The 14,300-nt window shown below is 35.8% G+C and overlaps 2 protein-coding genes across 3 annotated transcripts in view; one reads left to right on the top strand and one right to left on the bottom strand.

Annotated features, from left to right (window-relative positions):
* The first annotated feature begins 1,938 nt into the window (after positions 1-1,938).
* LOAG_02974 (hypothetical protein) lies at positions 1,939-2,336 on the top strand. Its single transcript, XM_003138511.2, has one exon. It carries the CDS (start codon positions 1,988-1,990, stop codon positions 2,303-2,305), a length of 318 nt encoding a protein of 105 aa, XP_003138559.1. The 5' UTR covers positions 1,939-1,987; the 3' UTR covers positions 2,306-2,336.
* A 1,461-nt stretch (positions 2,337-3,797) lies between these two features.
* LOAG_17611 overlaps positions 3,798-14,300 on the bottom strand; it is a gene marked incomplete at both ends in the record, with an annotated part of 12,149 nt that continues 1,646 nt past the window's right edge. Inside the window, 9 exons of one of the 2 annotated variants that reach the window (XM_020450270.1) lie at positions 3,958-4,133; positions 4,730-4,918; positions 5,353-5,607; positions 5,644-5,901; positions 7,544-7,709; positions 7,981-8,178; positions 8,522-8,651; positions 9,143-9,280; positions 10,343-10,443. In XM_020450270.1, the coding sequence (XP_020306077.1) occupies positions 3,958-4,133; positions 4,730-4,918; positions 5,353-5,607; positions 5,644-5,901; positions 7,544-7,709; positions 7,981-8,178; positions 8,522-8,651; positions 9,143-9,280; positions 10,343-10,443 (1,611 nt within the window). Of the gene's footprint in view, positions 4,134-4,729; positions 4,919-5,352; positions 5,608-5,643; positions 5,902-7,543; positions 7,710-7,980; positions 8,179-8,521; positions 8,652-9,142; positions 9,281-10,342; positions 10,444-14,300 lie in introns of both variants that reach the window. The other variant, XM_020450271.1, reaches the window with a different exon arrangement.

The following is a 14,300-nucleotide window of genomic DNA, read 5'->3' as shown; positions in this document are numbered from 1 at the left end:
TGCTGTTCATATTTTCCATATGTTATCATCAAAAATAAGTCATCAATAAGATGATGAAGTGAAAATTCGAGAAGTATTACATCCGTGATCCAAAGAATTCGAAACAGAAACATGCCACCTCGTAGAACATTGCTTTAAGTTTGGCCCTCCCTAAGCTTGTTGAGTTGAAATGCTATACCAACATTTTCTGTTTCTTCTCAATCCACTTCTTTCCATTCAATTCGTTTCACAAAAGGGTTTGATTCTAAATCTTAACTGAAATTGTTTGGTCAGTAAGATGTTTTACTAATTTTGTATAGATAGATGATACATAACTCATTAGTAATGCGACAATAGAGACGGCAGACATTGGTCTCTTTTATAAACTTCACATTTTCACTGCATCTAAAAATTCCTACTTTTCTAGGTTGTGCGGGAAATGTAAACCATTGGAAAGACGCTTCTATCAAAGAATTTTATTACAAAATGTAATTCAAATATACAATGACATCCTCCAAGCCTGCAAAGAACTGGATTTGGATATTTCTAATCAGAGGGTTTTTTTCTCTGCAACCTTTCCATATCAACAAGTAAAAAACGGAATTTATTCAAACTGTGAAACTGACTTGTTTTAATATCAATGCCTACTTTGTCCCGAAGTCTTGAAAATTCCGGTTTTTTCAGCAAAATTGTAATCCTTTTCAGGAAAATTTTGATATTATCTTGGCGAACAAGACACTGGATGAGCTAAGTGGCCGTTGCTTACGAGCAATTAAAGATATTCCGAAGGACAGTACAATACAAAAATTGATTCGAACTTGCCATAAATTATCGCTTGTCCAAAATATTCAATAGTAGGTGGCTTTAAAAATAATTGCTATCGTACAATGTTATAATTTTTGACGAAAAAATCATGGGAATATACCTTGAAAATTAATATTTCCTATATCTGCCCGTCTTTCATTTAAAGCTTCCAGATACTGCAGATTGTAGTCTCTATCAAGTTTCACTTGTTCGCTCTTGAAATTATCATCACATCTCGCAATACAGTTTCTTTCTTATTTTTTGAAATTATGAAGATAATTTGAGTTTTGAAGTTTCTTCGATAATATTGAAAGAATCACAGCCAGTGATTATATTCCGACTGAAATAGATATCTTAAATTCGTATGCACCAACAATAGGAATCGACCAAATACATTACCGTACTTCATTTGCATCGATCAGGTAGATACTCTTAATTTTAATTGCAAATTCTGAACTCAAATAAAATAATCTGGATTCTTGCATTGTCCTAAATAGGTTTCTTATCATTTTAATAGGGACTACTAAATGTTATACTTACGATGGAATGAGTACAAAAGGAGAAAAGCTCCTAATATACTATAATATATACAACTCCTCTGTTTCGTCAAATCTTAAGTGAGCCTTTAGCTTCTCAAATTGTAATATTCTTCATCAGAAGATAGTTATGCCGATGAGACATATCATAAAGATATGATCTCTCTACATGATACAGCAATATAAATTTCGGCTGAAAAACATCGAAAACTTTGTAGCATTGTGGACATCGGTGGCTGCGAATATTCTCGACGAAATTGGAACAAATTCTACAATATCATAAACGTTCTTATTTATATTGTTGATTTAACTGCATTTTGCAAACTTCGGAGAGAGCGCCTATCAGTAATGCTTTAGTCCAGTTTTTTTCTTCTAGGTAGGGAAAGTCATTGCATGCAATCTAGCTTATTACTGGAAATTTTTTCCGTGATTATAAACTTGTAGAAAAAAAAGCCGAAATTTCAGAATGTAGAGGATGAATGTGTCACTATATTCACACAGCTGTGCAATAATTTCACACTGAAAAAATCTCATTTCATTGTATTATTCAATAAGGTATGCAAAATTGCTCAAGTATTTTTTTTCCCATACCACAAAATAAAGGAATTTTCGTGACAATTTCAAAAACTCTTTTTTATTTTTAATAAGACAAATAATCACCTCAAATCATGGCTGGTTTTGGTATTCTAAGAATTAGTTTCATTCCTTATCAAATTCTCGAGGAAAAAGGAGGAATTCAGAAAGATGTATTCGACGCTCAAAAACAACCGCAACTTGATGGACTACCACCAGGTGGCGCTGATACAACACTTTCTACGGACGTCACGTCATCACTGAGCTTAATTAAAGCCAAATTCCTAAACCACCTGACCAGAAAAATTTACCAGCATACCGTATCACTACTTTATCGGGACACTTTCGAAGCACATGTTATGGATAGTATCAGCAAAATTGCCGCAAAAAATGGAGCCGTAGCACCAATGTGATATAATTGTTATGAGGTTCTTTATTTAAGACATGAAAATTATCATTGAAGAAATTATTTTCTAATATTTGAAATCTTTTGTAGTATGCAGACAAGCAAGCATCCACAGTGAAATTTGCTAATTAGTCAAGAAAATTCCAACTATCCTCAGCAACATTTTTCAATACTAATAAATGTTCATAATGGCGCACGCTAAAAGAAAGTGAAATTAACAGATGGATTCTCAACTTGTAATAAAATATTTTAATAGACACCTAGTAGTAGTAATATTTAAATATGGTGATAATTTTAGATGGCATCTATAGTCAAGTACAATTTATCATCTCATCTCGTGCTACATGCTAAATCATTCATGTATTATCTATATTATTTGGAGTTCATCCTCTCTTCCTTTCTTTTGTAAAATACAAAACTTAAAATGCAAAATTTGTTCGTAACTTGTTCTTCTATCATGAATCGTCTAAATACCTTTGAATTTGGTTTATGCCACCTATCGATAAAAAAATTATGCAGCGGTTCTAAGACGACACAGATATTTTCATGCATATTTATCATTAAGCTTCGTCATAACTGTCATTCAAGCTGGAAGTCATTGAGTTCACCGTTCACAATTAAGAAGCTCTCCGTCGAGTAGTTAAAGTGTCAAAGGGAGACTTCCCCAGAACATACATATGATTCAGCGCCCTTATCAGACTACTCTGACGTCTGAATCTCAGGAGATTTTAAACTCTTCCAACTAGGACAACCAACTACTGTAGGTAAGGGAATGAATAATGTGGCTGAAGAAACAGAGGTGGAGATCAAAAAATGTGAGAAAATAAATGAAGATGAAGAGCCCAGAAAAAGCATCAGGGATGCCAGTTTTCTTCACAATTCTAATTTCCACCAATCTCTAACTGATAGTTCTATATCACGCACATACCGTCCAGAATCCCTCCTCAAAAAAGAAGTGACCGATCTGTATTTCCAACCAAATTTTAAGGATAAACAGCAGGAATGAGTATGCATCTTCAGTCCAGCCAATCAAAAATAGCATGGAAATATTCATTTCATTGCGCTTCAAATCAAGAGACTTCTTTCAAGCAACGAGTTATCTAATGACTATGTTTCCAACAACTGAATCTTACAAATTTACTTAATTGATTGCGCAAATCTGCAGACTACAACAGTTTAGTATACAAATCTCAATTTTTCAAAGTTATTCCACAAAACAGAATTTCTTTTGATTTTTCCTAACACTTAAAGATTATTTTTGCAACTTTTGGTCCATGTTTGAATGTATACGCATGAAAAACATTATCGCAATATCAGCATTTAGACAGTCTTCAGCAACTGTTATCTCAGTTCCCAAGCATAAAACAGCAGTCAGTAGTGTGCAAGTACTTTTAGTGGAATAGAATTCCAATAAGCATTATTTATTTTTGCATAAACCCACATAAAGTTAACATAAAACTGACAGACAGGCTTCATTATAAATGCTTAAATAAAAAGTATCTGCCACCTTTGTTCCCAACATTCGTGAATCCTGTTTATTAGGCATCCCTACACAAAGACTCCCCACCATAAAGTTACCTAACAACTATGGCGTATCTCCTAATTAATATAAAGACTGATAAAGTGACTAGAACAAAAATGGATAGAAAACTACAAATGTCACAAGCCATTTGTAACCAGAGTACTTCCAGTTGTTGAGCAATCACCATGCTCAATGTTCTGAAATGATGATGATGAAGACGATGGTGCAGCAGCTGATGTACAATTTAACGATTTCTTTATTCCATATTCGTCATGCGTTTGCTCGTAGTGCATGATTTCTTTGAATATTAGTTCTAAAAAAAGAATACTTTAGCATTTGTTTTGCATAAAATACTATAGAAAGTATGCAAAGTTGCATGTCCTTTTAATCGCGTCAAAATTTCGATCATTGAAGAGATGTTCATTTAAAATTAGAAATGTTATAGGCACTCCCTCCCATTTCAATCAGTTTTCGTAGAATGAACGCGACTGAATATTAAATTAGAAACAACTTAATCAAATAATGGTTGTTCTTGAAAGACCCGAGAGATAAGTATGAACAAAATCCTATACAACATAATCTAATGGTCGGTTTCAAACCACAAAAGTAAACAACTACGAAAACGACTGTATTATACGATAACTGTCTGTAAGGACATCATAATCGTGCCTATAAAAAAACGTACTAAAATTCTTCATTCTTTTTTTCAAATTAATTTCCCATATATTTATTCCCATCAGTTATCTTAAACCAATGGTGAACGTCGGCCAGACGAAACTGCGGTTTCACTAATTTAATTGAATAATTTAATTACCGAGAAAAAGTTAAACAAACTGAAAATTGTGATAACAAAAAGAGCGATAAATCTGGAAATACACACACTTATGTTTATAAATTTGAACATTTCACCTTTCCACTGTTCAACTGTATGATCTCTCGAGTCAATACTATGATTGTATTGTTCTGGTGGTGGAGCATAAACTTCAGCTTCGTCGAACCACACATAAACATAAGGATGTTTCAGAGCTTCATCCACTGATATGCGCTTTTCGGGATCGATCACCAGCATTTTCGACAGCAAATCACGTGCTTGCGCTGCTAAAAAGACAAAACAGAGATGTCTACTTACTCAAGTGCTGCGATATTAAAATACGAATAAGAAGTGTAGATGATCTGGATTGAAAATTTTCGGACTACCAGGTATCCATTTTAATGGAAGAAGGTATAATTCGAAGTGTTAAGCTTCTACTTCATATTTCACCAAGCTCTAATTCCCTAGTGTACCTGTTTTTTTTCTTTTTCTAAATACAACAAAAGATGTCATAGCCAGCTAATGTAAGAAATGAGGGATGTACAATGGCTATTCTAAGCATACCTGATAAATCTGCAACATAAAAAAAATCTCGGGAATCTTCCCTTGCTCCCTTCCTGACCACAAACAACTGCTCCGGTCATTACAACTAGAAACTCAAGCTGAGATATTTCCTAGAAACCTTTTTCTTCTGTGCCTCAGCAGTAGTTTTGAAACTTACGGCAAAGTGCACTGTTGGTTGCTGGCTTTGGAAATATATTATCACTAAAGAGAATCTCAAATGGAAGACCGGGATGCCTAGGACGATTCTCCACATAGCTCCTCACAGTTGCTTGCAACTTCTGCATAAAATCTCGTCCGGGTGTTCCCAGCTGCTCAATGATTTTTGACCACTGGTCAATATGATCCGTACCAGGGAAAAGAACTCGGCCACGAATGAGTTCACCAAAAATACAGCCAATCGACCATATATCAACTAAAATATATGAAACACAATAAAGTAATAGCATACCAGTAAGTCGTGAGTCAGAACTGCTGCTAGCTGGAAATAATTCATCCGGGAAGAGCTTATCGAATGGAAAACCAAGGAAATGGGGCCGATTTTCCACATAATTTCGGACAGTTGATTGCAAGCGACGCATGAACATCGGTGAAGGAGTACCAAGCTGCTCAACAATTTTGGTCCACTGGTCAATATGATCACTGCCCGGAAACAATACACTACCACGAATCATTTCGCCGAATATACAGCCCGTTGACCAAACATCAACTGCAACTAGTGCCAGAACAATGTCTGCCGAGGCACACATTCTTTAGCTAACAACAATTAAGCAACAGATCAGCCAAGTACGTTCACATCACATTTTTTTAAAGCTTTTCAATCTCCACATGCAGATATTACCTTGAAATTAATTAAGTTGTTCTGAAGTGTGTCTGTCGACAGAGTGTGTTTTGTATGCGCCAAACTTAGAAGTATTCTTCCAATCAAGCACACCGCAGTGCAACGTAATAACTGCACTTCGCGGACCTTTTTAATTGGAAATACGTACACTGCATAGCAGCACAGTACGCATACACACACACACACGCACGCATATACACAAACACATACACACGTATACATACACACACACACACACGCATACATACACACTCACACACACAATGCATTGCATGATGGCAGGCAAACTTGCATCATACACCGGATGATTTTTGCGAGTTAAAAGTTTGAATTCGTCCACAAATTTTCGTTTTTTTTGTATTATAGTATTCCATCGACTTCCCCGCGTCCAAAGTTTTAAAAATACTTCATTTGATGTATTTTAAATTATCCTAAGTCAAAAAAAGTACGAGTACTTTGCTAAAAAAATTCTAAAATTCTCGACACATTTTGCGAAAGATGATTACATAGAATGTTTTTCAAGGAAGGGAGAAGTACAAAAAGGGAGTAGGAGAAAGAGGGGTGAAGGAACCAGAGGCATCTAGATTTTAGGGATTGAAGAGTAAAGCGGTGGTGAAATACATGGTAGCGGCCACATGTGCAGCCAGGTGTCGTGATGTCGTTTTGTGTTATCGAGTTGGGTGATTTCGCCAGATTGTCGTTTCTAATTGATGAAGTTGATTAAAAGCAGACTTTGTGGGATGATCTTTCCCCTATAGTCACTAAAAATAAAAAAGTACCTCAAAAACTGTCCAAAGATAATTGTTATCCAAAGAAGATGTACTTCCAAGACTTGCTGTCAGTACCGTTGTTTTCAAACGCAAAGATAGATATATAACTGTATCTCATAGTTTGACTTATAGACGATATGCATTTAGGAAGAAACTGTTGGTAAGATCTTTCCTTTCTTTACTCAGTATTACATAATTTCTCCACTATTGAAAATTTTGAATGAATCAGATCGAAAAATTTTTAGACCCTTAAATGCTAGATAATGAAATTATGTTTATGTGATGGATGATACTTGCAAGAAATTTGGTGAAAATATGTCACAAATTTATGCAGCAATCTGCATAAATTTGTGTATCGAAAATCTTCGAACAATATCTTCGAACAAAAACAAACTAAGAAGCCATGCACGTTATTTTATAACACAAATGGTTACCCCCACTGCTATTTAACACATTTCTTTTCATGCACTGGGACTGTTTCATTTTCATCTCAGCTCAAAATATCTTCTCTTTCAGTAAAACAAATAATGTTCAAGAATAAGGATAAGAGTGACTGATGGCATCCAGCAATCAATAACATATCTGCGCTATGTGAAAAAAAGTCCTAGAAATTCCCAACCCTACTATATATATATATATATACATATACATGATCTCGCCTTTCTTATTTAAAGAAGAGGTTAGTCATTACTTCCAAATTACTATAAAATTCCTGAATGGAGCACGAAGCAAAAACATACCATTATCTTTGTATCCCATCCCTAGTATAACTTCAGGTGCACGATAGTAACGTGTTACAACATATGGCGTCATCATAAATGAATCACCGGCACTTCGCGCTAAACCAAAATCCAATATTTTCAAACTACAATCACTTTTAACAACAATATTGCTCGGTTTGAGATCCTAAACAACTTTTCATTAGAAACAAGTAGCTATAACACTGAAGTAGCAAAAATACTTATTAGACTTCATACGAAGGACTGTGACTAATATCAGTTAGGGAAGATTTACAAACGGTGTTCAGTCTGAAACCCTCGACCATCCATCCGTTTTTGAAATCACAAAATCTTCCACTCTTTTTAAAGAATTAGGAACGTCGCCTTTTGCTACTCTTGATAACAAAGATAACAAAGAGTCAAAGAGTCATGAAGAGGTTAACGTAAATAAAAATAACCCGGTGTATGATACCCGCAGCATGCAAGTGTCTGATACCACATAACATTTGATACAACAAATAGGACATCCTTTCATGATCTAAGTCCATTTGGATTACTTGGCATAAATTAGCATCCATAAGTTCCATTACTATGTACAAATCGGAAAATTCATCGAGTGTTTTTTGAGGTGTGAATGCATTCAACAATCCAATTATCTAACAAAAAAAAAGGAAAAAAAATCCTTCGGGAAAAAGATGAAAAATAACTGAAAATGTATTACTTGGAGTCTTATGTCTTTTTCGCTTCTAAAGATTATTGAATATACCAAACACTTTCACAAAAGTAAATAGTCTTTAGTAATCTTCGCTCATTTTTGAGTAACCAGATATTGATTAAAAATCATAAACAACAATACATACGACTTAATTAGATGATCAGTTTACATTTGCGCACAAAATCGATGACAATGGAAAATACATGAACTTCTGCACTTTAATCCGAGAACCGGTGGGGAAGGAAAGGTAGTGGAATCTCAGAATATTTTAAAAGCAAACTAACATTTTTATGGTTGACAAGATTCATCAATTTGAACTCTCTGTAAGCTCGTTTAGCATGCGTCACATTTTGGAACGGACGACTCAGCTTCTTAATAGCGACTTGCTCATCACGAAGAGTATCATGTGCAGCACTACAATTTTTTATTCATTGGAATCAGAAAAATTCAAAAGTCAAAAATGACTTCTGACAACAAATTATAATGAGTAACCGGTCCTTCCTTCTAATTTGAAATTCAAAAGAAAAAGCAAGAAATCTTTGGTAAAAAAGATCAAATAATTTAAAAATAAATGCATTTTTGTAACTACTTTGGAAGCTTCGAATTATAATTCCTTTTCAAAACTACGTATTTAATTTGAAATTTATGCATCTAAGTATTTAAGTTCTGACCTGAAGTAGGTGCTGTGAAACTGTAACAGTGACTACGGGAAGGATATATGATGCTAACTTTCTAAAATCTACCTGAAACTAGTTCGTTTGAACAACTGGCTTTCCACCAAATTATTTTATGATACCAACAAATAAGCTCCTAAATTCCTAATCGCATCTAATGAACTTAATTTTCATGATGGGGTTGATACATGATTTTTAATCTTATATTCGATTCCAAATCTGTCCACTTACCATACGACACCCTGTGCACCAGACCCGATTATCCTTAAATTTTGATAGCGCTTCAAAACACACAAACGTGTGTCATTGATGTCAACGTTGTAAAATTCGGATGCAGCAGAAGTGGAAGCCATGGGAGTTGGATAAACGCTGAAATTCAATATAAATTTGAACTTGACAAAGCAATCCAAAGTTACGTATCTTCACTGCTCACTGAATTCCTCTTTAAATTTTAATATAGACCACAGGAAATCGGTGCATGAATAATTCATTTGAGGTTTCTCAGTGAATCCATAACTATGTTTTTTTTTTTTAATCACATTTTTCTTCATCTGTAATCTACCAAAACTGTCAGTTCTTTCAAGTAACAAAGGGAATTCATCGTTTCAAGTGTAACTTCGAAAAAGAAATCAAATATTTAACAGGACAAGTAGTAGGAAAAAGTTAAAACGAAAGCCAGAAAAATCATTCTCATACATCATTTCCCAAAGGATTCAACTGTAGTGGAGGTAGAGTCTCTTGGCGAAACAACTCGTAACGGAGAATTGCATGGAGAGTGAGTGCAACAGCCAGCAGTAAAATAAACAGAAATTATCACGAAAACTAATGTAATTCCATATGGTCCAATTTACTTTATAGTCTAAATTAAAGGCTATTTGCACCCTTTTGTCTTGCTAAGTTGCACTTCGTTATGTTAATATTTAGCATTTCAGCGTTTTTCTTGTTTATTTCTGGTTCTTCAATATCGACCATAGATTTTTGAAACAGCAGTGTCCAGACAACCTCATCGGAAATTATCACCAAATAATGGTCCCACTGTTCCTTGTAGACCCATTGTGCTTATCATGAAACTGAGTGCTAAGGACCATATGTAAGTAATTTGGGAATTTTTCCCATTTCTAACTCGAAAAAAATTGGATATCAATGTCTGCCTTATGAAATGTAGAATACTCCGGAAGGTAAACTGCTTCTAGCGACTTCTGCCGGAAAATTTTGGCGGCGACAATAATGATAGTCGTTCTGGACCGTGACCAAGCAGATTTCACGGAGACAGAAGAAAGGAATAAAGAGTAGTGGTTTGAAGGATTTATGACAAATTGTGCACTGAGCTGATTTTCTGTAGCTCGTTTGACTTCCAGTCATGTTTACATTCAGAAAACCCATTCCCTAAAAAATTTCACATGACACAATGGAACATCAAAGGTGGCTAACCCTTCAAGATAGGACGGCTCCAAAACGCTTGCGCAACTGTCGAGCGAAATCGCTTCTGTCTCGCAATCGTCACGACCACCTGAATTCGAACTTCCCAGCCACTGCAAACACAGCATAATGTACACAGCAATTACAGTATCTCCCATTTCAGAAGAACAATAACGACATTCAGGAAGTGCAAATACACAAAAAAGCACAAAGACATTAAAAGAACGAAAGAAGGCGCAAAAGGGCTGAAGAAATGCGATGCCAATATCACTGCATAAGGTGTATTTCATTGCGTCCTTAGACTACTAAGCAATGTCAAACATCTTCACCTTACCACCTACTTTAAACAAGTTTTTTTCACGCAAGGAATTTTAGATTTTCAATCATTTCCGGAAATAAGATAAAAGATTCGCATCCAACAGCAAGCACTCCTTACGCCATTTTTTCATATAACTATCTTTGTTTCGTTCGTGTGGAAGTATTGCTAATGCTTTTCGATTAGGAATATTTAATAAGGAAAACCAACCCTCTTAAACTAAAAGGTACCTCCGGGTGTTTTAGAATAAGGCCAGAATATCTAAAGGTATTGACAACTTAAACAGAAGATATACTGAGAGGAATGTTTAACAGATAGCACCTTCGAAAGAATTAAGCATGGAGGAGAGTATAATATACCCAAATAAATGAAATAACTAGACAGATACTGGCAGGAGATCCGAAAGACATGGGGCGTAACTTTTTTTATATCGAACTCTACAAACCTAAAAGTAATCACTGATGGTGCGTCCCAGATTCTCATGATAAGAAATCTTGACATTTAGTAATGTAATGTTACGATGGATTTAAAAAATAAGGCAAATAAAAACTAATTTTACTTTTGAACTTGATGAAAACTAGAGAACACATGCGCTGCATCTGCTGCGTTTGCGCCATAACTGAACCACTTTTTCCTCATGCATTACACCATGGTTATATCACCAGATTATTCCACAGTAGTGGAAGGCCGACAGAACCTGCATGAGGAGAATGATATTGACAGCCTACTAATAAACACACGATGAGTATTCTCATTACGGTTATATATGAGTTCGACCGATATAAACGTATCTTCACTAACAACCTAATAATGAAATGGCAAGTACTGAATACCTTGGGAATTTCTGCAATATGGCACAAACATGCTCATTGTCAACAACTTACCAACAAAATTCAGCCAATAAGATTACAGCGGTAAAGCGATAAGAGAAAGAACCGCAGGGAGATCGAGCGGTATCGTTACACTCAAAAGCGGGAGGAGAGGCACACTGCTCTCATTCAGCATTTTTCCGACTCATCCTTCTCAGATGCATTTGAGTCAAACTTGCAAAGACACTTTTCAGGCAATACAGAATAAGACAGGGAACTAACCGTCCACAGCAACAGTGAACTCAATTTACAGTGCGATATCAAAAAATGAAACAGATGAAGTAGGAAATTTAATAAGAAGTATGATATCCATCTGATATGGAGTTCATTCTGTCCTGATCTTCTTGGGAAACCGATCCAGCAGCTGCAAACATTCATCAAAAGAAATGAACAAGTAAATAGAGATGGAAAAAGAGGAAAGACACCTTTTTCTTAAAAAGATTTAAAATAGTTTGGGAAAACGGAATCAGACAACAATGCATTTTTAGATTAAATTAAGAGCTGCTAAATCTGAGACCATTGTGAATAAATTTTTTACTGAATTCCAAATTTAGCAAGCTGAAAGACTAACATGACGATGGTTTGATTAGAGAGAAATGAGGTGAAGTAATTTCATCCTTCCTATAAGACATTTCAGAATAAACACCATTAATGATGGAACTGTTTGAGGAATTCCGACATTTCAATTTTCGGAGTACCCAAAAATTGCGATGATGGAATTTGGATGACTAGATCTTAATCTTAATAGCAGCACAGTTGACTAATTCGGGAAATACTAACCATAAATTTGTTCGCAATTAAAAAGTAATATATAGCAGTGGGAATTTAGGTTTACTATTACGGACACCTTGATGGGCCACTTTCGTAAACTTTTTTTATAGCTACGGGAATTGCTCGATCATCCAGTGGTCATACATCTGGCATATCGAACATGTTTATGCAGTAGGCTCCGGAAGAACTTGGGTCATGATATCTGTTATAAGAACTGTTTTTCTAATCAGTCTTGGGATCTTTTGATTTAGCGTAAAAAAATTGGCATCGTCGTGATCGGATCATTAATGTTACCACTACCACTTCATAAAGAATGTTTAGCGTGAATTTCGTGGAGCTACTGTGCAACTATAGCACTCAACCGATGCAAAATAATGAACTAATGAATTGCTTGCACAAAGGACTAAAGTCAGAAACTGTAAGTGTAATGAATTCGGAAAATAGTCCTTTAATCAAGTCAGTGAATGTTTATTCGGAAGATTCCATTTACGACAGTTTACAGAATCCGTACAAGTGATTAAATATCTATTCCTAAAGGTTTCAATTATCTTCGAATATCATCCAAAGATAATGACGAATTCTATGGAACAGGTATTTACTGGACTTGTCTACTTGTAAGCAAACTAAGGAAGCAGTGCTAAAATATCCGTAAACAGGAAAAGTTCACAGTGATAAATTCAAGATAATCCGTGTTCCATTCATCATAATTCCCCATTATTTAAAGTGCCGGTATGCAAATATCAGGGGGAAACAACAAACCAAACTGAAGCAGTACCAACATCGCTTTATTCTCTCATTGTACTTTTCAGTGGAACAGCTATTGCAGATGAAGATTAGTGGCTAGGGCAGTAAGGAAGATAACCGAGAAACCGACGACATTTTCCGGTTCCAGATGGAACAGAATGGAAGTAGTAAGTACCTAAATGCAATAACTATGACCATTCATCAAAACCCATTTGCACATTCCATTACATGGCGATAGGCAATTAGAATTCCGGAAGCTGATGCATGAAAATTTGCCAGGCGAATCGTTGTGATCTAGAAAGCAATTTTCACTGAAAGAAAACATTAGATCAATGCTTACATGCTATTGTTTCATTGCCGTTATGACCGTTCTAGGCCTGAGGTTACAGACAATTCTGCTGAACTGACAAAATGCAATCTTGGGAAGTAAACAGGAATGAGTAAAGGAACCATCCAATGGTGGAAGATATGAAAACATGGAGGTCCATGTTAGTCAATCCTAACGACGAATGTTATAAAATCGAGAGGCATACGGCCCTGAAATGATTGGCAGTTCAACCAACACCCATCAGGAACTACGCACAGGATGCATGTGTTTTGAACTACGCACAGTGCATATCACATGTCTCGATTTAATCCTGTGGACGTCGATGTTCGTAGTGTCAGAGTGACCCTCTTCGCCACTATGTCAAATATCGCCACAATCAGCACTAATGTTTGTTCTCCAGGACACTGAATTTCTGCACTGACCATTTGGTGGAAGAACCAGAAATCTTAACTATAGATATTAAGCAAGTCGATTTTCTTAGAGACAAATGGATAAAATGCAATTGGTTGGATACACGAGAAATATGGATTTAAAATATGAAGGAAGGATGGTCAATTTCAGAGAGACCTGAGAAGACGTCAGGATCTATAAACGGCAGTACCAGTCAAGACTTGCTCTGAAATGTACTACCACTGTTCTTCCTGCCATTGTCATCAAGATAGATATCAACAACATCTGTCCACTATTTCCTTCCCTCTGTCCGTCTTGCTTCTGCTTCAATACTTTTCTTTGCCCATCCCTCCTCCCTTTCACTCTCTTTGTGTATTCTCTTTAGCAGATTCTACGGAAGGGGATGTCCACTAAATCATATTTTAACAAATCTAAGCTTACACTGAAATATCTTCAGCGGCTTATACGCATAACTCGCAACTGTCACAGTGCTGGTCCACATCTCCTTTCCTCACCCCCGTCCCTATCCCTTTCATGTTACCAGCACAACGC

The sequence above is a fragment of the Loa loa genome (assembly GCF_000183805.2).
Source record: "Loa loa unplaced genomic scaffold supercont3.102, whole genome shotgun sequence".
NCBI lineage: Eukaryota > Metazoa > Nematoda > Chromadorea > Rhabditida > Onchocercidae > Loa > Loa loa.
The sequence above is the reverse complement of the archived record's forward strand: the minus strand, read 5'-3'. Positions and strand labels throughout refer to the sequence as shown.

What these genes read in the sequence shown, in the direction of transcription:
- LOAG_02974 (XM_003138511.2), top strand. Translation starts at nt 1,988, where the DNA reads ATGGCTGGTTTTGGTATTCTAAGAATTAGTTTCATTCCTTATCAAATT.